The following is a 24,912-nucleotide window of genomic DNA, read 5'->3' on the forward strand; positions in this document are numbered from 1 at the left end:
TCCGTTTTCTATACCGGCAAAAGGCAAAAAACGAAGGTTGGTTCACTAAATTTAGAAATAAATATAAAATAAGAGGTCACTAAATTTATAAATAAATATTTATAAATAAATCACAAAATTTATAAATAAATATAAAATAAGCAGGTCACAAAATTTATAAATAAATATTTATAAACAAGTCACTAAATTTATAAATAAATATTTATAAATAAGTCACTAAATTTATAAATAAATATAAAATAAGCAGGTCACAAAATTTATAAATAAATATTTATAAATAAGTCACAAAATTTATAAATAAATGTAAAATAAGCAGGTCACTAAATTTATAAATAAATATTTTAAAATAAGTCACTCAATTTATAAATAAATATAAAATAAGCAGGTCACAAAATTTATAAATAAATATTTATAAATAAGTCACAAAATTTATAAATAAATGTAAAATAAGCAGGTCACTAAATTTATAAATAAATATTTTAAAATAAGTCACTCAATTTATAAATAAATATAAAATAAGCAGGTCACTAAATTTTATAAATAAATATTTATAAATAAGTCACTAAATATATAAATAAATATAAAATAAGCAGGTCACTAAATTTTATAAATAAATATTTATAAATAAGTCACTAAATTTATAAATAAATATAAAATAAGCAGGTCACTAAATTTATAAATAAATATTTATAAATAAGTCACAAAATTTATAAGTAAATATAAAATAGGCAGGTCACTAAATTTATAAATAAATATTTAAAAATAAGTCACAAAATTTATAAATAAATATAAAATAAGCAGGTCACTAAATTTTATAAATAAATATTTATAAATAAGTCACAAAATTTATAAGTAAATATAAAATAAGCAGGTCACTAAATTTAGAAATAAATATTTATAAATAAGTCACTAAATTTATAATTAATATAAAATAAGCAGGTCACTAAATTTAGAAATAAATATTTATAAATAAGAAGTCACTAAGTTTAGTTTCTATGAAGTCATATATTTTAGATGTGATATCTTCATTTATTTTAGTTTAATTGAGTTATACCTTTTCACTGTACATAGTACACGTATAGCTGATTAATAATAAATTACATAGCAATATCTCATCAATCTGTGTTCATTTTAAATTTCAAATAATGTAGCGATTTAAGCCCGCCTTTTTCACTTTAACCACTTTCGGTTTATTGAGATGAGTGCTGCCATTTTTTCTCCTCTCTGGGATGCCGAGGGCACAGAAGAGAAAGGTCGGCTGCATCCGTTGAAGAGGGGGGGTGATCGAAACAGAGGTTCCGGCTGTTTGGAACTCACCCTGACAGAATGGGACAAGAGCCGAGGAGGTCTACGTCTTAGAGGGGCTGCCACAGAGGGCCCCACTTTGGCTCATGATCATCCCAAGACCCACGGCTGAGCAGCTCCCCCCTTCGTCCATTGTTGTGTGAGGAGGGTTACGTTCCTACACGGGCAGGACAGAGGTAAGAACTCGCTAATTGATATTTTTAGTAAGCATTTTTGTGATGAAAATGTATGATGCTTTTGAGAAGCCAAACTCTTTAATTAACTGTCCACAGAAACTAGCTGGAACTACTTTCCTCAGCACCGGAATCCGACCAGAATTCGGCTCAGGACTTCACTGCTTATGGGGGTGTCATACAACTTCATGCCCCAAAATAATGTAAGTCACACAAGAGCAAAAATGCATAATTAGGTATAAAAGTCGCATTTTTTTGCAGGGTAATTTATTTTCCAAACTACTTGACCAAAACAGACATTACGTCATCTTGGAAGGCAAGTTCTAACAATAATAAAAGAATAAAGAACAGCCTGAAAAGGTGTAAGATATGCTAACACAATGCTTATTTAGCTACACGAAAAATAAACATGAACAGAAAAGGTGTCCAGTGTTTATGTAACATAAACAGTTGTTTTGTCAACACACAGACGATGACAGCCACTACGCCAGGGTGGGTAAGACCAGACCAATCGTACACAGAACTGACATCTTCAAATGTGACAGATTACATCATTTGAGCTAAACAAGCAGTGACCTCTCTGAGAAAGGGTATTAGCGATAAAAGCTACTTTTAGCAACGGTGCTAAAAGGCCTACCTCAATTCATACAACACAGACCAAGTCTAAAAGCAACATGCAACAAGCTAAGAATGTTGGACATTATGCCAAATTTAGGAGGTTAACCGTCGCTATGACGACCTGTTATGGATGTGGAAAACACAGGCATTTTGCAAGAGTTTGTCACCAAAAAGGAGCAGCCAAAAAGATCCAAACATCCATGTTTCGCTTTATTAGTGAGGCATGAAAGCAGGACTCTTTTCCCCAGAAAACATATTTTGTAAAGCAAAACATGCGTAGATATGCAATTAAGTTATATGTATTTTTCCAGTAAAAAAAAAACAAACGCATCTCATCTTTGTGGTATTGGTGAAAAAGTGTATTATTAGCATGAATTTCAGTCTTTGGTCTAATAATTGTAAATTTTCTTACTTTCTTTGGGTGTATTTTGCGGATTTTTTAAATAGCAAATAAAGCAGATTTAATAATTAAATTTTTAATTATTATTTTTTTCTTAATATAATTGTACAGTGTGTACCTACATATAGATATATATATAATATATTTTTTTAATTGTTTATTTATTTGAAATAAGCGTGTGACTTCATTCCCATATTATTATTAACTTTTTGGCCCAAACTAATTTTCCACAATGTTTTGGTTTTGTTTCTCATATTACGACATAACAAAAGTCATTACTCTCTCGTGGAATTGCGACTCTTTTCTCTTAATATTTTTGCAAATTACACTTTTTTTCCATTTCTGATGTCATTTTCCAACAAATTCAGCTCTATACTAGTAAATTGTCATAATTATGAATTTATTCCTAAATTTAACTTTAACTTTAAATTTATAATGTTAACTTGAACTTTTCCTACAACTAATTGCTACTAAAATGACATTCTTTTTTCTCATATTATATTCTCGTAAAATGTCTTGTTAGACTACTTTTGACTGATTTTTTTTTTCTCTATTGTTTTTCATATTTAACTTAGTAGCTTCCTAAATTATTAATTGAGAATGCTGGTTGGTTCAACTACACTGATGGGTCGCACAATTGCCTAGCAATTAGCATGTTGGCCACACAGCCAGAATTCCGGGTTTGTATCACCCTCGGCCATTTCTGTGTGGAGTTTGCATGTTCTCCCCGTGCATGCGTGGGTTTTCTCCTGGTACTCCGGTTTCCTCCCACATTCCAAAAACATGCTAGGTTAATTAGCGACTCCAAATTCAGTATGAATGTGAGTGTGAATGGTTGTTTGACTATATGTGCCCTGTGATTGGCTGGCCACCAGTCCAGGTTGTTTGCCCAGATCATTCAATTGTATCACCTGGTCTCAGAAGAAGTATATTTTAAAGACACAGCAGACCATAATAGTCCAAATATTTACAAATACAAACAATAAAAACAGACTTGGGGAGACATAAACATTATCACAACACAAACACAATTTTGTGTGAAAAGCCATGATGTTCTCAATCAATGATAGTTGTATAATAGCTCAGCACGTTCTTGGGACTTATGAGGATCATAAAACTTTATTGATATGACAGTTCTTTGGCACCAACTGGACAAGAAATCCTTTATCTGCTGCTGTGTGTCTGCATGTGTACGTTCAAACTGATCTTATGCGAATAACTTTTACCACAAACTGAGCAGCTAAAAGGTTTTTCTCCAGTGTGTATTCTCAAGTGCGCTACCATATTTGACTTTCGAGAGAACCTTTGACCACAAATGGAACAACTAACGTGGCGTTCTTCTGTGTGTATTGTCATGTGCGATACCAGCGCTGAATTGGAACACAATCTGCGACCGCAAACTGAGCAACTAAAAGGTTTTTCTCCTGTGTGTGTTCTCATGTGTACTACCATAGTCGTATTCCGGGAGAAGCTTTGACCGCAAACTGAGCAAGCAAACGGTTTCTCTCCTGTGTGTATTCTCATGTGCAATACCAGGCCGCACCTTTGAGAGAATCTTTGCCCGCAAACAGAGCAAGCAAACGGTTTTTCTCCTTTGTGTTTCAGCATGTGATAATTCAAACTGTTCCTGTGAGAAAAGCTTTGGCTGCAAACTGAGCAACTAAAGGGTTTCTCTCCAGTGTGCCTTCTCATGTGGGATACCATAGCTGTATTGCGATTAAATCTTTTACCGCACACTGAGCAACAAAAAGGTTTCTCTCCTGTGTGTACCCGCATGTGTTGTGTCAATTTATACTTTGCGGAAAAGTTTTTAGCGCAAACTGAGCAGCTAACAGGAAACGTCTGTTCAGAGCAGTCAGCGGGTTTATTGTCACCTTCCCAGTCTTCATCATCAGGAGAGTGTGATGTTGCGTCATCGCTATCTGATAGCGGAGCTAAGAGGTTGTCTGCTTGGGATCCTCCACAGTGGTCTCCATCGGCTTCTGTTGTCATGTGTTGTGGCTCCGCCCCTCTGTTCTCCTCACTTGGACTGTGATGAAGCTGTGAGGACTCAGGTGGTTCGTCTTCATGGTCTTCGGTCTTCACACAAACAACAGTGAGTGGCAACTTGCTGAGATCAGCCTCCTTCGGACGGAGAAGACTCTCTCCCTCCTGAGTGATCCAAAGGTCCTCCTCTTCTTCTTTAACTTGGGAGGGCTGTTGATTCTCCTGCTTCAAAGTGGGGCGCTGCCCCAGGAGCTGAAGACGAGATCCTTCTTGATGACCAATCAGCTGCTCCATATCTGCAGGCCACAATTCAGGTATTGAAATCCTTATGTGAAACAAGAACACATTTATTTCCCTTTTCTGTGAATTATAACGACAAATTAGTTGATGAACATGAGCTAGCTAACAATGCACATCATTGGGACATCTTAGTGCTATTGGCCGGGGAGAAAGTTAGCACAATTCCAATGCCCCCCCCCCCAACTGTGAAGGGACCCAAAACTGCACACAAAGATGCCCAATGGAAATTCCAACCCAGGTCTAACTGTGAGGCCAACATGCAAACCACTAGACCACCGTGCGGACCCTCCACCTAAACAGCATTTTAAAAAATTGGCTCTCATTACAGGCAAAAAAAAACCTGATACTGGTATCTACAGATATCACATTATTATGACAATAAAAATAATATATATATAATATTTAAAAAAATTTAAAAATCTTAGCCGCTCATAAATGTCATGATGCCTTTTTGCGCTATTTTCCCACTTTTGCTGGGTTTGAGCCACGTTCCACAGACGGCCCCTGCACAACATGTTGAACACCAATGTGTGTTTCACCAGGAAAGCAACAAAGTGGTGTGTTCAAGCTCTGCCCTCTTGGTTGTGTTGCATTGTGGAGGGGTTTACGCAGCTTTTTTACGCAGCGGGACGGAGGTGGCGTTTCACTCCCACTCACCTGTGCAGTAGAAACTTCACTTCCTGTCTTACACTTTTTAACGCTCTTTAAGAGGTCAGGATTCAACGCTTTCAGCACATTGGAGAGCGCCAGCGTTCCGACCTAATAAGGGGACATTGGGGTTTTTACACTTTTCTGAATGTTACAATGTTGTATTATAAATCTACGTATACAGTTAAGCCTATATATATGCCATATACAGGGGTCTCCAACCTGTAGCTCCGAGCACCTAGCACCATCAAGTACGTCTCCAAAGAGTTTATTCGAATATTATTATTAACTCCTACACTGACAAAATTAGAAAGTGGGGTTTCGGCAGTAGTCCGGAAGTCCTCGGGAAAGCGTGCATACAGTGGAGAGGGCGTGTCCAGACTTGGCGAGCCAAGTTTAGCTACTAGTTGAATGTACAGCCCAGGGGTCGACCCCCTCTTAAATAAAATGTTGGGAGCCACAAAATATTACACTACTTATTAACTTGTAAAAAAAATGTTACCTGTCAAAAAAATATATTTTTAAATTTTTTATTATGTCATAATGATGTCTGCACATCATTATTGTTTGCTCAAGAGCGTTTATGCTGGTTCTGAATTGCCAACAAATGCTTGACTGTCTTTTTTTGGAATAATTTACCACAAAAATTACATAAATTTTATAAATGAATAAAAATAAATAATAATAAATCACAATAAATATAAACCCATGTAGTACTATCCGTTCTTTCAAGACAGTATTGTTAACAAATGCTAGCCGGTGGTGGTGTTTTTAGATTTTATCCTTTCGGATATTTTGAGGGAGTTGCATATCCACTTTATTTTTAGTAGGGAACACAAATTGGCACAAATTGATTCGTCTTATTACTAACTTGTCAGCCCCAATCAGAGTAAACATGGCGATGCTTATTGTTGTTTATTACCTCCGGTCCTCTGCACGTTGACGTAAGGAAGTTTCCCAGCCTTTCTTGCCTGCTCGATGATCAGCAACAGTTTATTCTTCTCCTCCGGATCGTGTGGTGGAATAGCAGCCTTGAAAATGCCTTTTTTCTGCTCTTCCGGCTTCTTTATTTGACTTTCACGTTCCACGTCCGCTGCCTTCGTCGCCATTTTAAGGTAGCAATGTTCCATCTTCTATAAATCCTCAATCTACACTTTAAATAGCACTCCAAATTCAACTTCCGCTTTCCGGTTCTTACAAAAGATCGATCTTTGATTTGTTCATTGCTAGATTTGATGTGAATCTATAAAAACTCTCGCTGAGGGAAAAACACAGCCGTTCAGACCGCCATCTTGGTGCACGAATTTCGCTTGCTTTCTTCTTCGTTTTATTTTAAGGCGTAAAAGGCGCATTACCGCCACCTACTGCATCCCAATGGGATCTATCTGCAGATATCATGATAACAAAAACAGGTAGTAACCAACAATACAACAACTTCCATGTTTGTTGACAATAACCAAAATCACTTAAGCTCTTACATAAATATTTATAGCATTGGACTGACAAAAAATGGAACAAATATGAGCTATTTTTGTCATTGTTATATTTGTATCATAAGGTATATGATAGCAATTACCTTTAATTCCTATCCTGCTATCCAGTCCACCCTGGCTGGGACCCTACACAGGTGCTAACATTCCGGACCAGATGATGAGGTACTCTCACTCTCCTTTTACGGTCATGCCCAGGACCCAGTCCCAACAGTTTCCCAACAGTCCAAAAGTCCCCCGTTACTGTAGGATTCTTGACACAATATCTATGGTTCAATAATTCTATGATACAAAGAATAAATTCATTCATTCATTTTCTACCGCTTTTCCTCACGAGGGTCGTGTGGGGTGCTGGAGCCTATCCCAACTGTATTCGGGCAAGAGGCGGGGTACACCCTGGACTGGTGGCCAGCCAATCACAGGGCACATATAGACAAACAACCATTCACACTCACATTCATACCTATGGACAATTTGGAGTCGCTAATTAACTTAGCATTTTTTTGGAATGTGGGAGGAAAAGGTGGAATTGAACCCTGGTCTCCTAGCTGTGAGGTCTGCGCACCAACCACTCTACCGCCGTGCCGCCCGGAATACAATATGACATTTGTAAATCAATGTAATACCACCAGACTGCACGGTGGTCGAGTGGTTAACACGCAGGCCTCACAGCTAGGAGACCTGAGTTCGAGCCCACCTCAGCCATCTCTGTGTGGAGTTTGCATGTTCTCCGGGTACTCCGGTTTCCTCCTACAGTCCAAAAACATGCTAGGTTAATTGGCGACTCCAAATTGTCCATAGGTATGAATGTGAGTGTGAATGGTTGTTTGTCTAGATGTGCCCTGTGATTGGCTGTTAAGTTTAAGTTAAGTTTATAAATCATAACAGTGACCCTTTAACCATAATAGACTCTCAGTGACTTTGGACGTGTTTGTTCAAACAGGACTTTGCATCGCTACAATTGGAGCAGGTAAATGGTTTTTCTTCCGAGTGTGTTCCCATGTGTGATACCATAGCTCCCTTTTTAGTGAAGCGTTTCAAACAGATTGAGCAACAGAAAGGTTTTTCTCCTGTGTGTGTTCTCCTATGTGAGATCATTTGAACCTTTTGAGTGAAACCTTTACGACAGTAAGAGCAAGTAAAAGGTTTTTCTCCCGTGTGCGTTCTCATGTGGTTTACCAGAGTTACCTTTTGAGTGAAGCTTCGACCACATTCAGAGCAGGTAAAAGGTTTTTCTCCTGTGTGTATTCTCATGTGTGATACCACGGTTGCCTTTCGAGTGAAGGTTTTACCACAGTCGGAGCAACTAAAGGGTTTTCCTCCCGTGTGCGTCCTCATGTGATTTACCAAAGTTGTCATTTCAGTGAAACTTTTTCCACATTCAGAGCAAGTACAAGATTTTCCTCCCGTGTGTCTTCGCATGTGATTTACCAAAGTTGCCTTTCGGGTGAAACTTTTATCACACTCCGAGCAACGAAAAGGTGTTTCTCCAGAGTGTGTCCTCATGTGTCGAGTCAAACTAGTCTTCCAAGAAAATCTTTTATCACAAACCGGGCAGTTAAAATGTTTACTTAACGATTCTTGATTGGAGTCGCTGTCGTCATCCTCAGGAGAGTGTGATGTTACGTCATCGCTATCTGATAGCGGAGCTAAGAGGTTGTCTGCTTGGGATCCTCCACAGTGGTCTCCATCAGCTTCTGTTGTCATGTGTTGTGGCTCCGCCCCTCTGTTCTCCTCACTTGGACTGTGATGAAGCTGCGAGGACTCGGGTGGTTCGTTTTCATGGTCTTCGGTCTTCACAGAGACCAGAATCAGTGGCAACCTGGTGAGATCAGCTTCTGCTGGACCCACAAGAAGCTCTTCTTCTTCCTTTTTAACATAGAAGGGATGTGGCTCCTCCTTTTCCTCTTTAATGTGAGGAGGATGTGGCTCCTCCTTTTCCTCTTTAATGTAAGGGGGCTGTGGCTCCTTCTGCTCCAAAGTGGAGTCCCCCCCCTTTGCCTGAGGGTGACGTTCTTCTTGACGATCAATCATCTGTTGGATGTCTGCCAGACACAAACAGGAATTATTATGGAAGCTTATTATGGACAGTAAGAAAAATAATGTTCATCCATTTTCCATGTCGCGAGGGTCGCAGGTATGCTGGAGCCTATCCCAGCTGTCTTTAGGCGACAGGCAGGGTACACTCTGGACTGGTCGCCAGCCAATCACAGGGCACATATATATTTACAGATTTACAGATATATTTACAAATGCACACAGACATTATTAAGCCCTTTTTGTGATGTTCGGCGTGTCCCTGAATGCATCTCACGTTCTTGTAAAAAGAGAATGAGAACGGACGAACAAAGCACAAATCCAAGGAAATACAGCTGGAAATAGGTGCAGATTCTGGAAGATCTAAAATGTTTTCTGTGCAGGTTATTGTGTGCAGCTGCTCTATAGGAGTCCACAACTCAATACAAAGGGTGGAAAAATGAGCAACTTTTGAACTTTTGAACCCCCCCCCCCCAAGGGCTGGGGTTTGCCGTGGGCCCTCAAATGACTAAATACGCCCCTGGCTGTGAGACGTGTCTTTACATAAGTTAATTGTTGTTTTGGTCTTCTTTGGTTTCTTCACTTGTCTTTCTTGAACTCACTTACCGTTATCTGCAGTTAGGGGTTTTTTCTCCGTGGTTGGCGGTGATGATTCTCTTCCTCCTTCTCTTTGACCGGACGTCGCCATCTTAGCATAGCAGCGGTTCGTCTTCTATCTTCACTTCAGATAAAACTCCAATGCTACACCCTAGGCTTAAGAAAAAAAACAAGTTCTTGGGGTAATTGTTGTTAAAAAAATAGAAGCTATAATCGTTTTATCGTAAACTACCAATAACTAGTCGCCACCGTTGTTTTCTTTCTCTTGCTAGCTTACTTCTTCTTCTTGGTCGTTTAACCGCGGATGCACTACCGCCACCTTCCGGATTTTAATTATCCGGAGGTCTCAAAATATCTGTTAGAATTTCTAAAATCCACCAAACTTATAATAATATATGTTTATTTGTAGACATATTTGATATATTAATATTTATTATTGATATATTATTGATATAACCGACAAAAAAGCAGCATACAAATGCCTGCAACCCTGAGGTAGTATTCGCATCCATCCAGAGGGGGCGGTAGTGTGCTAATATAGTCTGCATTCAAACTACAAACAACAACAAGAAGAAGAAATGTCATGGATTCTCACCCATTTCTAGAATCAGACGGGACTTAGGGCGAATGTTTGAAGTTAAAAAAAATCTTTACAGCAAATACAGCAAATGTATAAATAGACTCGTCTTTTATATAATCCACGAAGCAGAAATTGAGCGTGGAGTTTTATCCGAAGCGAAGATAAAAGATGAACCGCTGCTATGCTAAGATGGCGACGTCCGGTCGAAGAGAAGGAGGAAAAGAATCATCGCCGACAACCACGGAGAAAAAGCCCCAAACTGCAGATAACGGTGAGCGGATTCTAACAATGTCAATGTTAGCAGACGTCATGTCACGTGACTACTAAGCCTGTTGCCTTCTCATATGATATATAATATTTGCTCATATGATAATATTTACTGGAGGAATAAGCACTTGGGCGTCAATGCACTAACAAAATAAACATAATGGCTCACCCTGTGAGCGGAAGTAGAAATAACATATAATAATATGACGTCATTATAAGTGCAGACTGTTGGAAATGACATTTCACTCCCCCTTGCATGTTTAAAATGTCCAATTATGAGAACAAAAGAAGACCATCCATCCCTTTTTTATGCCGCTTATCCTCACCAGGGTCGCTGGAGCCTATCCCAGCTGACTTTGGATGAGAGGTGGGGTACTCATACACGTCGGCCCGCCATCTTCTTCTTTGGAGTTACTGTCAACTACAGCCGTGCCTCCTTTATAACTTTATTGGTTCCAGACCTGAATACATTTCCACTCCAAAAACATGCTAGGTTAATTAGCGACTCCAAATTGTCCATAGGTATGAATGTGAGTGTGAATGGTTGTTTGTCTTATATGTGCCCTGTGATTGGCTGGCCACTAGTCCAGGGTCGAGACGGCCTCTTACAAGCTAACCAGCTAGTCTCAAATTTATGTTAAACTTACCACTTCCACACGGGATGGGAGGACTCATAGACGTTAACTCTAACCCTACTTTTAACCTACCCTGTATTGTACATACAAGAGAATGTCTGAGCTAAAGTGTGTTTGTGCTGTTTGTGTCCCCCGCCTCTCGCCTGAAGACAGCTGGGATAGGCTCCAGCACCCCCTGCGACCCTCGTGAGGAAAATGAATGAATTAATTTTTATGTGCCCTGTGATTGGCTGGCCACCAGTCCAGGGTCGAGACGGCCTCTTAGAAGCTAACCAGCTAGTCTCAAATTTATGTTAAACTTACCACTTCCACACGGGATGGGAGGACTCATAGGTGTTAACTCTAACCCTACTTTTGACCTACACTGTATTGTACATACAAGAGACTGTCTCAGCTAAAGTGTGTTTGTGCTGTTTGTGTCCTGTAGAAGAGGATGGTAGCTCCAGTTGGATGCAGGAGGAACCGCAGCACCCCAAAAGTGTAAAAGAGGAAGCGGAGGAACTCTGGACCACTCAGAATGGAGAGTATCTTCTAGGTCTGGAGGTGGCTGATCTCACCAAGTCGCCACTGACCGGTGTCTTAGTGAAGACTGAAGACCTTGAAGACAGACGTTTGAATGTCCAGCAGTTGATTGGTTGTCAAGAAGAGCATTCCCATCAGCTCCAGCGGGGGAGGTCCAATTTGAAGGAGGAAGATCCACCACCATGTCACGTTAAAAAGGAGTGTCTTCTTGGGTCGGAGGAGGCTGATCTCACCAAGTTTCCACTGAATGTTGTCTCTGTGAAGACCGAAGACCATGAAGATGAACCAATTGAGTCCTCACAGCTTCATCACAGTCCAAGTGAGGAGAACAGAGACAGCATCTCACCACAACACATGACAACAGAAACCGATGGAGACCACTGTGGAGGATCCCAAGCAGACAACCTCTTAGCTCCGCTATCAGATAGCGACGACGCAACATCACACTCTCCTCAGGATGAAGACTGTGATCACACCCGAGAACCTTTGAGCAGCGATACAGACTGGGAAGTTGATATGAGGACTCAAACTGACGACAAACACTCTGAATGCTCTAAAAAGCGGACAGGTAAAAAACGTTTCATCTGCTCAGTTTGCGCTAAAAGCTTCCCTTGTAAGAGTAATTTGACCCAACACATGAGAACACACACAGGAGAAAAACCTTTTGTTTGCTCCGTTTGCGGTCAACAATTCTCCTTTCAGTCCGGTATGGTACGACACATGACGAGACACACCGGAGAAAAACCATTTATTTGTTCCGTTTGTGGTCAAAAATTCTCCTTTCAGTCCGGAATGGCGCGACACATGAGAACGCACAGGGGAGAAAAACCATTCGGTTGTTCTGTTTGCGGTCAAAGATTCACACGGAAGTTAAGTATGGCATCACACGCGAGAACGCACACAGGAGAAAAACCTTTCGCTTGCTCTGTTTGCGGCGAACGATTCACTCGGAAGTTCAGTATGGTGTCGCACATGAAGGCGCACTCGGAAGAGAAATCCTTTGGTTGTTCCGTTTGCGGGCAAGGATTCTCCCGAAAGTCGGCTATGGTGCAACACATGAGGACGCACACGGGACTCAAACCTTTTAGTTGCTCGCTTTGCGGTAAAAGATTCATTCGGAAGGGAGACATAGTCAGACACATGAGTACACACACGGGACATAAACCTTTTAGCTGCTCGGTTTGCGGTAAAAGTTATTCTTGTAAGAACAGATTGACAACACACATGCAGACACACAACATACAATAAATATTGTGTTACGTCACCAGTGGGAAACCTCTAGAAAGTGCTGATTGGCTGTGTGTGTATCATATATTATCATCATTCTTGATGATTTGCTGTTCATAACCTTGTTGGTTGGAGTTTTTCCTCAACTTCCTTTTTTGCCAGGAAGTGAAAGTCAATGATTGTGAAATTGTGTTTTTGTTGTGATCATGTTCTATGATAGTGTTGTACATGTTCACAGAGTAACAGAGCATTACCAAGTGTCCCCTGGCATGGTTCATCAACTTTATAAAAAAAAATATATTCATTCATTCATTCATTTTCTACCGCTTTTCCTCACGAGGGTCGCAGGGGGGTGCTGGAGCCTATCCCAGCTGTCTTCGGGCATGAGGCGGGGGACACAAACAGCACAAACACACTTTAGCTCAGACATTCTCTTGTATGTACAATACAGGGTAGGTTAAAAGTAGGGTTAGAGTTAACGTCTATGAGTCCTCCCATCCTGTGTGGAAGTGGTAAGTTTAACATAAATTTGAGACTAGCTGGTTAGCTTGTAAGAGGCCGTCTCGACCCTGGACTGGTGGCCAGCCAATCACAAGGCACATAAAAATTAATTAATTCATTTTCCTCACGAGGGTCGCAGGGGGTGCTGGAGCCTATCCCAGCTGTCTTCAGGCGAGAGGCGGGGGACACAAACAGCACAAACACACTTTAGCTCAGACATTCTCTTGTATGTACAATACAGGGTAGGTTAAAAGTAGGGTTAGAGTTAACGCCTATGACTCCTCCCATCCTGTGTGGAAGTGGTAAGTTTAACATAAATTTGAGACTAGCTGGTTAGCTTCTAAGAGGCCGTCTCGACTCGCACCGTCTGGACTGGTGGCCAGCCAATCACAGGGCACATATAGACAAACAACCATTCACACTCACATTCATACCTATGGACAATTTGGAGTCGCTAATTAACCTAGCATGTTTTTTGGAATGTGGGAGGAAACCGGAGTACCCGGAGAAAACCCACGCATGCACGGGGGAGAACATGCAAACTCCACACAGAGATGGCCGAGGGTGGAATTGAACCCTGGTCTCCTAGCTGTGAGGTCTGCGCGCTAACCACTAGACCACCGTGCCGCCCCGAGTTGGTAAAAATGACATTTATAATTCATGGTGCCAGCCATGACAAAGTAGTTCATATTTGGAAGTGAAGTACAGTGAGTAGCATCGCTCGGCTAATGCTAAGTAAACAAACATTGTCGAGATAGCGTATGGACTTGGTTTTCTTTCATAAAAATAGTACCCATGTCGAAATGTTGTTACTGCTGGATGTGCACCGTCTCCCAGTGATACATTTGTTTTCTTCTCCGAAACACGAAGATTTAAGACAACAATGGATGAAGCACATGCAGAGAACAAAAAAAAATGGACGCCAACTTCCTGTTCTGTCCTTTGCAGCGATTGTTTCACTCAGGACTGCTTGAATGCAACACCATTTGTAAGTAAGTCATGTCTTGTTTACATCATGTCTTCTAAGCATGATGTCTATTCCACTATAGCGACAAGGCTGGTAGGCATTATTCATGTCATATTAACATGTTTTGACAGTGATATTTTCGGTTTGGGGCGGCACGGTGGTCTAGGGGTTAGCGCACAGACCTCACAGCTAGGAGACCAGGGTTCAATCCCACCCTCGGGCATCTCTGTGTGGAGTTTGCATGTTCTCCCCGTGCATGCGTGGGTTTTCTCCGGGTACTCCGGTTTCCTCCCACATTCCAAAAACATGCTAGGTTAATTAGCGACTCCAAATTGTCCATAGGTATGAATGTGAGTGTGAATGGTTGTTTGTCTATATGTGCCCTGTGATTGGCTGGCGACCAGTCCAGGGTGTACCCCGCCTTACGCCCGAAGACAGCTGGGATAGGCTCCAGCACCCCCCCGCGACCCTTGTGAGGAAAAGCGGTAGAAAATGAATGAATGAATTTTCGGTTTGGGGGGGGTGTTGGTGGCATTGAGGTCACATGTACATGAAAACAGGCAAACAAAAATCCCTTCACGCTCATTAAGAAGCCAATTTTTCATAATAATTGAAGGATATGTATTCATCATTCTGTGTTTTGAAGGTGTCTTAAGGTTTAAGTCTATCTCCAAATGTTTTTTCCTTCTCTAAAACTATGCACAAATGTTGCCTATAAGCAACGTAAACATCCTCTGTCGGGTATAGCGCTATGTTTATGTAGCTAAACATATTACCCCATACAAAACATCCTAATATGAAATATATATGCAATGAAGCTGAGCTGCCACAACTGATTTGTCCTTACTGCGCCATATTGTTCCAAAAATTGAACAATATAGAGTATAATTACAAAAGATATATACGTATATATATATTTATATATGTATGTAAGCAACATTGATGAATCATGTCAGGGAACCCTTCCAAACCGATGTCTGGTATTCAGGTTGTTGTGGAGAATTCCCATAAGGAAATAAAGTACTCAAAGACAAGTGTGTCCTTTATCATATTTGTACTGCCCAGAGGAAGACGGACGGTCTGCTGCAAGTGGAAGGACAGAAGCAGTAGTACAAACTTAGCAGGACTTCATCAGGCACAAGAACGTACTCGTAGTTAAATCCCAACTGTTGGAGAAACCTCTTTTGGAAGCAGGAGACGTCCACCCTTGATCAGATAGTCAGTCATAAGAAAGCAAATCAATATGTATATTAGCAGAAATGCTGTTTTTATTAGGGCGGTACACACAAAAAGCACAAATGGCGGCATCTAGGCAGCTTTTTAAGTCACTCAACCGGTGGGTCGTGACCCAAACGTGGGTCACAAAAACAACCCGATGTCCATGAATGCGTTTTGCGTTCTTGTGTGTGTCTGTGCCATGTTCATGGGCGAGAAGGCCGTCGACTGGGGGCTTAACGTACAGGAAATGGACACGGGTGCGCCAAGGGTGCGCTAGAGAAAGAGAGAGCGTCTCACCGCTGGAGCTGTGTTGAAATGAGGATATGCTGTCCACCAATGGCGGAGCCAGAAATTTTCATTAGGGTGGCCAAGGTGAGACCATTAACTTGCAATAGGGGTGGTAATAAGTTGGTACTTGAAATGTCTAGGTGACCGGGGTGGCCAAGGTGAGACCATTAACTTGCAACAGGGGTGGCAATAAGTCGGTACTTGAAATGTCTAGGTGACCGGGGTGGCCAAGGTGAGACCATTAACTTGCAACCGAGGTGGCAAAAAGTTGGTACTTGAAATGTCTAGGTGACCGGGGTGGCCAAGGTGAGACCATTAACTTGCAACAGGGGTGGTACTAAGTCGGTACTTGAAATGTCTAGGTGACCGGGGTGGCCAAGGTGAGACCATTAACTTGCAACAGGGGTGGCAATAAGTCGGTACTTGAAATGTCTAGGTGACCGGGGTGGCCAAGGTGAGACCATTAACTTGCAATAGGGGTGGCAATAAGTCGGTACTTGAAATGTCTAGGTGACCGGGGTGGCCAAGGTGAGACCATTAACTTGCAACAGGGGTGGTAATAAGTCGGTACTTGAAATGTCTAGGTGACCGGGGTGGCCAAGGTGAGACCATTAACTTGCAATAGGGGTGGCAATAAGTCGGTACTTGAAATGTCTAGGTGACCGGGGTGGCCAAGGTGAGACCATTAACTTGCAATAGGGGTGGCAATAAGTCGGTACTTGAAATGTCTAGGTGACCGGGGTGGCCAAGGTGAGACCATTAACTTGCAACCGAGGTGGCAAAAAGTCGGTACTTGAAATGTCTAGGTGACCGGGGTGGCCAAGGTGAGACCATTAACTTGCAACAGGGGTGGCAATAAGTCGGTACTTGAAATGTCTAGGTGACCGGGGTGGCCAAGGTGAGACCATTAACTTGCAATAGGGGTGGCAATAAGTCGGTACTTGAAATGTCTAGGTGACCGGGGTGGCCAAGGTGAGACCATTAACTTGCAATAGGGGTGGCAATAAGTCGGTACTTGAAATGTCTAGGTGACCGGGGTGGCCAAGGTGAGACCATTAACTTGCAATAGGGGTGGCAATAAGTCGGTACTTGAAATGTCTAGGTGACCGGGGTGGCCAAGGTGAGACCATTAACTTGCAACAGGGGTGGCAATAAGTCGGTACTTGAAATGTCTAGGTGACCGGGGTGGCCAAGGTGAGACCATTAACTTGCAATAGGGGTGGCAATAAGTCGGTACTTGAAATGTCTAGGTGACCGGGGTGGCCAAGGTGAGACCATTAACTTGCAATAGGGGTGGCAATAAGTCGGTACTTGAAATGTCTAGGTGACCGGGGTGGCCAAGGTGAGACCATTAACTTGCAATAGGGGTGGCAATAAGTCGGTACTTGAAATGTTTAGGTAACCGGGGTGGCCACGGGCACCACTGGCCACCCCATAGTTCCGCAACTGTCGCCCAGAATTGAGGTCCACGTTGGAAAAAAATGACTAAAAGCCTGTAAATTGACTACTTTTTTTTTCTCATAAACGCAAGAAGAATTGTTTATATTTTTTCGGCATTAGTAACAAAACAAAACCAAAACAACTTAAGGCATTCTAACTGGCAACAAATTTCGGACTGTAGATAAATAAAGTCCATTAAATCTGCTATTGTGTGCGGAAGAAAGTGTGACGAGATCCAGGGGAAGCATCGCTTGAAATAAAGAGTTTGTGTTTTTTTGTATCCTGCAGGCAGCCAGCAGCTGATTGGTTGTCAACAAGAACGTTCCACTCAACCACGGGGGTTGAGCTTCAATTGGAAGCAACAGGATCCACATCTCCCCCACGTAAAAGAGGAGGAACTATGTACCATTCAGCAGGGACAGTGTCTTCAAGGTCTGGAGACGACTGATCTCACCAAGTTGCTACTGACTGATGTCTCTGTGAAGACCGAAGACCATGAAAACGAACCAATTGAGTCCTCACAGCTTCATCACAGTCCAAGTGAGGAGAACACCACACCACAACACATGACAACAGAAGCCGATGGAGACCACTGTGGAGGATCCCAAGCAGACCACCTCTTAGCTCCGCTATCAGATAGCGACGACACAACATCACACTCTCCTGAGGATGAAGACCGGGACCGCAACCAAGAACCTTTGAGCAGCGATACAGACTGGGAAGGTGATATGAGGACTCAAACTGGCTTTGCTTGTTCTGTTTGTGGTCAAAGGTTCTCTCGAAAGTCCAACATGGCATCGCATGTGAGAACGCACACAGGAGAACAACCTTTTGCTTGTTCCGTTTGCGCTCAAAGGTTCTCTAATCAGTCGAGTATGGCGCGACACATGAGAACGCACACGGGGGAAAGACCTTTTAGTTGCTCAGTTTGCGATAAAAGCTTCTCTCGAAAGTCCAACATGGCGTCACACATGAGAACGCATACGGGGGAAAAACCTTTTGCTTGTTCTCTTTGCGGTCGGAGATTCTCTGATCAGTCCACGATGATACGGCACGTGAGAATGCACACAGGAGAAAAACCATTTAGTTGCTCAGTTTGTGATAAAAGATTCACTCAAAGGTCTACTGTGGTGTCACACATGAGAACACACAAACGAGAGGAATCTAATGTTTGCGGTCAAAGGTTCTCTGATCAGTCAAGTGTGGTATCACGTACAACAAAGCCCACAGAAGAGAAAACCATTAGTTGCTCCGTTTGTTGTAAAAGATTCACTCGGAAAAGAGAGATGGTCAGACACATGAGAACGCACACAGGAGAAAAACCTTTTAGTTGTTCTGTTTGCGGCCAAAGATTCTCTCGAAAGTCGAATATGGTATCACACATGAAAATACACACAGGACAAAAAAGTTTTTGTTGCACGGTTTGCGGTGAACGTTACACTCACAGACCCAGTTTGACTCGCCACATGCTGAAACACACAGCAGAAAAACCTTTTAGTTGCTCCGTGTGTCGCAAAAGATTCTCTCACAGAGACACAATGGTCAGGCACATGAGAACACACCCAGGAGAGAAACCTTTTAGTTGCTCAGTTTGCGCGCATAGATTCTCTCAAAAGGCACACGTGGTATCACACATGAGGGTGCACACCGGAGAGAAACCCTTTAGTTGCTCAGTTTGCGATAAAAGATTCACTCGGAAAGCAGAGATGGTCAGACACATGAGAACGCACACGGGAGAAAAACCTTTTGGTTGTTCTGATTGCGGTCAAAGATTCACTAGAAAGTCAAGTATGGTCACACACATGGGTACACACATGGGACAGAAACCATTCTGTTGCTCAGTTTGCCGTGAAGGTTTCTCTTGTAAGAAAAGACTGGCAACACACATGCAGACACACATTCTACTGGCCACAAAAGTGTAACGTCACATGAGCGAAGCTTCTAGAAAGTGTTAATTTACTGTGTGTATGATGTTCGATTCCCTCATGATAGTGTGCTGTTCATCCCGGCAGAGACAGGACAACTTTTTCCTCATCTTCCTTCTTACTATAAATGTAGTCCTGTGTATTTCACATAATATATTTGGTCAAACATATTAAACAAAAATGTGTCTACTGATTTCGTGGCAATTGTTTACGTTCCTTTCATACAACAATATTTGCAATTTTTAACTAACAAGCAGTCAGCGGACTTCCTGCTTCCCAGCATGCTTTGCTTCAGAGTTGACTCTGTGAGGGACTTTGTCAAGCTGTGTTCCAGTGGGGAGTACTCCTAGTATGGGGTACCAGACCCCCAAATTCAGGGGGTTCACTCCCAGTATGACTAATGACTAATATGACTAATAAATCAATTTTTTTTTCAGTTGGACTCTGCCAGGGCTTCTTACCTTTGTCACCGATTGTTTTTGGTGAATTTGTAGGCACAGCACCAGGATTGGGTTTCTGCCTTTTGGAGAAAAGCTCCAGATCTTCATGACCAAGCAAGAAAGGCAAAACTGGCCTTCTTCAACGTGCCGAGGGTTGGAGGTAATGAGGAATAATTCACTGTGAAATCATTAATTCATTAGTTTTCTACCGCTTATCCTCATGAGGGTCGTGGGCGTGCTGGAGCCTATCCCAGTTGTCTTCGGGCGAGAGGCGGGGTACACCCTGGACTGGTCAGAGTTGGGCAATATCAGTAAAAAAGCCTTATCGGACATCCCTAGTATCTTCTAGTCATGGACCTGATGTTTGTTTTCAAGTTTGACAGCGCTTGTTATTATTAGTCTCCTTTGTGTCCTGCAGATGTCCAGCAGATGATTGGTCATCAAGAAGAATACCAGGATGGGCTGGAGGAGGATGATCTGACCAAGTTGCCACTGACCGGTGTCTCTGATTGAGGGGCCGTGGAGGAGAAGTTTCACTTAAAAACAGGAGGATCGACAGCCCAACCATGTTAAAGAGGAAGCGGAGGTTGATCTCACCGAGTTGCAGCTGTGCAGTCTGGGAAGGTGATATGAGGACTCACACTGGCATCGAACGCTCTGACTGCTCAGAAAAGAAAACAGGTATATTTCACCTGCTCAATTTGTGGAGTTGACTGTACACATTCCAAAACACACAGAGAAAAACCGTTTGCTTGTTCTGTTTATGGTCAAAGCTTCCCTTATACGTCAAGTCTAGTACCACACTAGAAGGCACACAAGAGGAAAACCTTTTGGTTGTTCTGTCGGTGGGCAACTGTTGTCTGGAACGTCACATACATTAGCACACATGACAACGCACACAGGCCACAAAACCTTTAGTTGTTCACTTTGTGGTTTGTGAAACACACCGCTGGGGAAACCTTTTAGCTGCTCAGTTTGTGTTAAAAGGTATTCACGTGAGGAACACATGACAGGAAATAAAGCTTTCCATTGGAGAAGTGTCATGAAAGCGATGAGTCGCTGTGTGTGGGCAGCTAGCATGCTGCTACACAACCTTGATTGATTGAGGTTTTTTGTCTTCCTCGTTTTGGTCAGGAAGACCTGGGTTCGAATCTCCGCTTGGGCAACTCAAGGTGTTTGCATACTTTGGCAGACATCTGCCATTATTATTACTCATGTATTTACTCTCATTAGTATCATGGAAGTTTAACCGGGGCTTTTCTCTCGTATATTTACAATTTTTTAATATTTTTTTTTCATACATCTATGACTTTATTCTTGTAAATTGACATCTTTATTCTCAAAATCGCTAATCGCTGTCGTAAAATACAACATGTAAACATACCTTGAATGGGTAGCACAACATAAGTCGTGCAATCCGCTAGCTGTCACTCAGTCTCCTCGTTTTTTTGAGAAACTTCCTCCTTGGAAAAAAAAAACCTGCAAAAATATAAAAATCTGCAGTAATTTTACAATAAAGCAGGAAAAAGCCATAAATTTATGAAAATAGTGTCATATTAGCATTTATTCATTTAAATTGTAAAAAAAAAAGACTCAGAGACAAAACAATAAAGGGATAATATTACAATATAATAATATTACAATAATAAAATTTACAAGAAAAACTGCAGAAATTAGGGGTAAAACGTGCATTTTTCTGAAAATAAAATAAAACTATTACAATTCCAATATATATATATATATATATATATATATATTGTGATATCTAAATAAACAAAAAGGAAAAACCACATATTTAGACAAGGCATGTTTGTTTATTTATAGAAGGTGACCACTATGAGACTTGAAGTGCTATAGCACGCCCTAATCCACTACAGTACATAACATTAAGTGTGAAGACTATAAAGATGTCATCCTCCCCAAAGGAAACACGGTTGTAGCTGCTAAATGCAAGACAGGAAGCTGGCATAAAACTATCTATAAATAATACTCCGAAGTAAATACAACACCAACAAATACAAATACAGTCAAATGTTCTAAGTTCTAAGGTGGCACACACACCGCCTGCACGGAAGTCAAGAAGAAGACCATCAGTGATTCTGCATGTGTCTATTCAAAGAGGACTTGCAGGAAAATTTCTCGCCACAAATAAAGCAGCTGAAAGGTTTTTCTCCCGTGTGTTTCCGCATATGTCGAGTCAAATCTGAGTTTTTCAGAAAACCTTTTCCACAAACTGAACAAGCGACAGGTTTTTCTCCCGTATGTGTCCGAAAGTGTGTTTGCATGTTACTTGTCGAAGAGAATCTTTTACCACAAACAGAACAGCTGAAAGGTTTTTCTCCTGTGTGCGTTCTCATGTGTAACATCAGCTTTCCACTTTCAGAAAACGTTTTACCGCAGTCGGAGCAAATGAAAGGTTTTTCTCCCGTGTGCGTCCGCATGTGTCGAGTCAAATCGGAGTTTTGGAAAAAGCCTTTTGTGCAAACTGAGCAACTAAAAGGTTTTTCTACTGCATGGGTTTTCATGTGAAGTTGCATATTTCGTTTGGAAAAGAATCTTTTAGCACAAACTGAGCAACTAAAAGGTTTTTCTCCTGTGTGAGTTCTCATGTGTGATTGTATGTAACGGTTGCAAGAGTATCTTTTACCACAAATTGAACAACTAAAAGGTTTTTCTCCCGTGTGCGATCTCATGTGTGACAGCATCTTTCCCCTTCGAGAAAATGTTTTCCCACAGTGAGAGCAACTGAAATGTTTCCCTCGTGTGTGCGTCCGCATGTGTCGAGTCAAATCAGAGTTTTTTAAAAAGCCTTTTGCACAAAGCGAGCAACTAAAGGGTTTTTCTTCTGTATGTTTCCTAATGTGGGACTGCATGTTACCTTTGGAAGTGAATCTGGTACCACAAGTTGAACAACTAAAAGGTTTTTCTCCCGTGTGGGTTCTCATGTGACACACCATCTTGCCTTTTTCAGAAAATTTTTTACCACAATCTGAGCAACTGAAGGGTTTTTCTCCTGTGTGCGTCCGCATGTGTCGCGTCAAAACACAGTTTTGAGAAAAGCCTTTTGCGCAAACAGAACAACTAAAAGGTTTTTCTCCGGTGTGCGTTCTCATGTGATTCTTTAAGGTGTACTTCCGGGAAAATAAATTACCACACAATGAGCAACTAAAAGATTTTGAAGCGGTCACATTGTCATGTGACGTGGTTTCGTCACTATCTGATAGCGGAGCTAAGAGGTCTGCTTGTGATCCTCCACTGTGGTCTCCATCGGCTTCTGACTCGGGTGGTTTGTCTTCATGGTCTTCAGTCTTCACAGTGACAACAGTGAGTGGCAACTGGGTGAGTTCGGACTCCTCCGGTGCTTGAGTGATCCAGAGATCCTCCTCTTCCTCTTTAACGTGTGGAGGCTGTGGCTCCTCCTGCGGCTGAAGGTTCTGTTCTTCTCGACCAGTCATGAGCTCCTGGACATCTGCAAGACACGTAGGAATCAATGTGGAAGAAGGTTGTGTTCAGTAGGTGATGAGTGGAACAGTGTGCTAGTTTCCATCTGTTTTCCTTATTTTCACCCCTACCCTGAATGGAAACCTGTTATAGGCCATCGTATTAGAAGTTATCTGTTCTCCTCACTTGGATTGTGATGGAGCTGTGGTTTATCTTCATGGTCTTCGGTCTTCACACAGACAACAGTCAGTGGCAACCTGGTGACATCAGGCTCCTCTGGACCTGAAAGACACCCTCCCTCATGATTGGTCCATAGTTCCTCGTCTTCCTCTTTAATGTGTGGATCATCTTGATCCAAAGATGAGCTCCCCACATGTGGTTGAGAGAGACCAATCAGATGCTGCATGTCTGCAGGACACAAAGAATGTTTTAGGATTAAAAACGGTGTATGTACTGCATGTATTACGTATTTGTGATGCTATCACAGGCTCATGCTAGCTTTAGCTCCCCAGCTGATAGTAAGTACTTCATATTACTTTTCATTTTAGTGAAAAAATAGGACAGATTTTTACAACACAAACTTTTATTTTGAAAATTGCATTCTGGATTAAAAATAACATTATCGCGGTTATGCTGGAGCCTATCCCAGCTGTCTTTAGGCGAGAGGCGGGGTGCACACATAGAAAACAACCATTCATACATACGGCCATGAGAACATGCAAGAGAGATTCAAACCTTGGCCTACATGCTAACCACTCGTCCACCGTGAAGCCATCCCATGGTACCGTTTGACTAAATAGGTCATGTGACACAGCACAGCCATGTCAACCCGACCTGGGAACAGTTATCACGGTGTTTATATGTTAATGTTTATATTGGCCGCCATCTTGGATGAGATAAGTAAATAAACTCGTCCACGCAGTCTCCTTCCATTCAAAGTATGATGACACGATTGGATAAAACACGCAAACATACCTTGGATGTTAAGCACATCGGAGGTCGTGCAAATCTCCAGTTGTTGTCGCTCCTTCTCGTCTTTTGTTCGAGGAAGTTGATCCCCGCCCGACGCCATTTTTTTTTCGAAACAGGCCAGAAATGTCGTCAGCAGTCGTAAAATGTCTTTGAATGGATTTCCATCCGATCACTTGGATCCGATTGCCATTTCCCTCGCGGAGTCTCTCTGCCTGACTGCTGCGTTCACTTCCACCTTTTGCCTTCCTCTTTTGGTTTATCGGCTCTCAAAGTGCACACCGCCATCTACTGTTTCAGAGTGGTACATGTCTTTTATTCCACAGTTGGAACTGCATAACTTTGGACTGAATGTTTGGCTGTCCTACCGAGTAGTTCTTACAATATATGAATGGGGGGGGGGGGGGGGGGGTTGCTTCTCGATGTCCATCCACTGGAAATATATATCATTTATAAATATTGTTGGATTTATTTAAACTTGTTGTTGTTTTTGTTTACCTTGCATGGTGTATTTGGTGCAGTTACAATGTAGTTATTTTTATTCACGTTTTAATAAGGACGTGTATTGTAAAATAATTGAAAATAATACATTGTATATTTTGATATTATATTATAATTTTAATAATATTTAAAAAATAATATTTAAATTTAAATAATGTAAATACAATTTAAATAATATAAATTTCCCCACTGAGGGACGAATAAAGGCATATCTTATATATTATATAATATATATAATATTATATTATATAATATTTTATTATTATATAATATATATTATAATTGTATTATATTATAATACAAATATATATATATAATATAAAACGTGGTGTTTTTGGCGACATTGGCTAAGCATAAACATTAGCGAAACATTAGCTAAACTCCGCTAAAGTCGTATGGTCCTTTAGTTATTTTTTTTAATTTTTAATTGGTTTTAT

General features: G+C 41.4%; 4 protein-coding genes across 5 annotated transcripts; 1 reads left to right on the plus strand and 3 right to left on the minus strand.

Moving 5' to 3' along the window:
* Positions 1–1,745: 1,745 nt before the first annotated feature.
* Positions 1,746–7,370, minus strand: LOC131128119 (zinc finger protein OZF-like). The gene is made up of 2 exons (XM_058070703.1): positions 6,353–7,370; positions 1,746–4,778 (listed from the first exon to the last, which is right to left on the minus strand). The coding sequence occupies exons 1-2, from the start codon at positions 6,558–6,560 to the stop codon at positions 3,661–3,663; spliced, it is 1,326 nt and encodes a 441-aa protein (XP_057926686.1). The 5' UTR covers positions 6,561–7,370; the 3' UTR covers positions 1,746–3,660.
* Positions 7,371–7,741: 371 nt separating this feature from the next.
* Positions 7,742–9,836, minus strand: LOC131128124 (oocyte zinc finger protein XlCOF6.1-like). The gene is made up of 2 exons (XM_058070708.1): positions 9,564–9,836; positions 7,742–8,965 (listed from the first exon to the last, which is right to left on the minus strand). The coding sequence occupies exons 1-2, from the start codon at positions 9,643–9,645 to the stop codon at positions 7,833–7,835; spliced, it is 1,215 nt and encodes a 404-aa protein (XP_057926691.1). The 5' UTR covers positions 9,646–9,836; the 3' UTR covers positions 7,742–7,832.
* A 297-nt stretch (positions 9,837–10,133) lies between these two features.
* LOC131128086 (zinc finger protein ZFP2-like) lies at positions 10,134–19,311 on the plus strand. Its single transcript, XM_058070648.1, has 3 exons — positions 10,134–10,405; positions 11,464–12,126; positions 17,488–19,311. The coding sequence occupies exons 1-3, from the start codon at positions 10,303–10,305 to the stop codon at positions 19,119–19,121; spliced, it is 2,400 nt and encodes a 799-aa protein (XP_057926631.1). The 5' UTR covers positions 10,134–10,302; the 3' UTR covers positions 19,122–19,311.
* A 1,971-nt stretch (positions 19,312–21,282) lies between these two features.
* On the minus strand, positions 21,283–24,206 carry LOC131128101 (gastrula zinc finger protein XlCGF57.1-like). 2 transcript variants are annotated; one of them, XM_058070676.1, is made up of 3 exons: positions 23,981–24,206; positions 23,192–23,413; positions 21,283–23,033 (listed from the first exon to the last, which is right to left on the minus strand). In XM_058070676.1, exons 1-3 carry the CDS (start codon positions 24,075–24,077, stop codon positions 21,655–21,657), a joined length of 1,698 nt encoding a protein of 565 aa, XP_057926659.1. In that variant the 5' UTR covers positions 24,078–24,206; the 3' UTR covers positions 21,283–21,654. The 2 variants fall into 2 exon arrangements, with proteins under 2 accessions (XP_057926659.1, XP_057926660.1); XM_058070677.1 differs by lacking the exon at positions 23,981–24,206 and having other exon boundaries at positions 23,137–23,212.
* Positions 24,207–24,912: the final 706 nt, after the last annotated feature.

This window comes from Doryrhamphus excisus, chromosome 4 (genome assembly GCF_030265055.1).
Source record: "Doryrhamphus excisus isolate RoL2022-K1 chromosome 4, RoL_Dexc_1.0, whole genome shotgun sequence".
Taxonomy (NCBI): Eukaryota; Metazoa; Chordata; class Actinopteri; order Syngnathiformes; family Syngnathidae; genus Doryrhamphus; species Doryrhamphus excisus.

Bases quoted from the DNA above. Each gene is read 5' to 3' on its own strand.
- LOC131128119 (XM_058070703.1), bottom strand. From the start codon at position 6,560: ATGGAACATTGCTACCTTAAAATGGCGACGAAGGCAGCGGACGTGGAA. The intron at 4,779-6,352 runs GTAATAAACAAC...TGTGGCCTGCAG, and splicing joins CAACGTGCAGAGGACCGGAG to ATATGGAGCAGCTGATTGGT.
- LOC131128124 (XM_058070708.1), bottom strand. From the start codon at position 9,645: ATGGCGACGTCCGGTCAAAGAGAAGGAGGAAGAGAATCATCACCGCCA. The intron at 8,966-9,563 runs GTAAGTGAGTTC...TGTGTCTGGCAG, and splicing joins ACCCCTAACTGCAGATAACG to ACATCCAACAGATGATTGAT.
- LOC131128086 (XM_058070648.1), top strand. From the start codon at position 10,303: ATGAACCGCTGCTATGCTAAGATGGCGACGTCCGGTCGAAGAGAAGGA. The intron at 10,406-11,463 runs GTGAGCGGATTC...TGTGTCCTGTAG, and splicing joins GCCCCAAACTGCAGATAACG to AAGAGGATGGTAGCTCCAGT. The intron at 12,127-17,487 runs GTAAAAAACGTT...TGTATCCTGCAG, and splicing joins ATGCTCTAAAAAGCGGACAG to GCAGCCAGCAGCTGATTGGT.
- LOC131128101 (XM_058070676.1), bottom strand. From the start codon at position 24,077: ATGGCGTCGGGCGGGGATCAACTTCCTCGAACAAAAGACGAGAAGGAG. The intron at 23,414-23,980 runs GTATGTTTGCGT...TGTGTCCTGCAG, and splicing joins CGATGTGCTTAACATCCAAG to ACATGCAGCATCTGATTGGT. The intron at 23,034-23,191 runs GTGAGGAGAACA...CGTGTCTTGCAG, and splicing joins ACAGCTCCATCACAATCCAA to ATGTCCAGGAGCTCATGACT.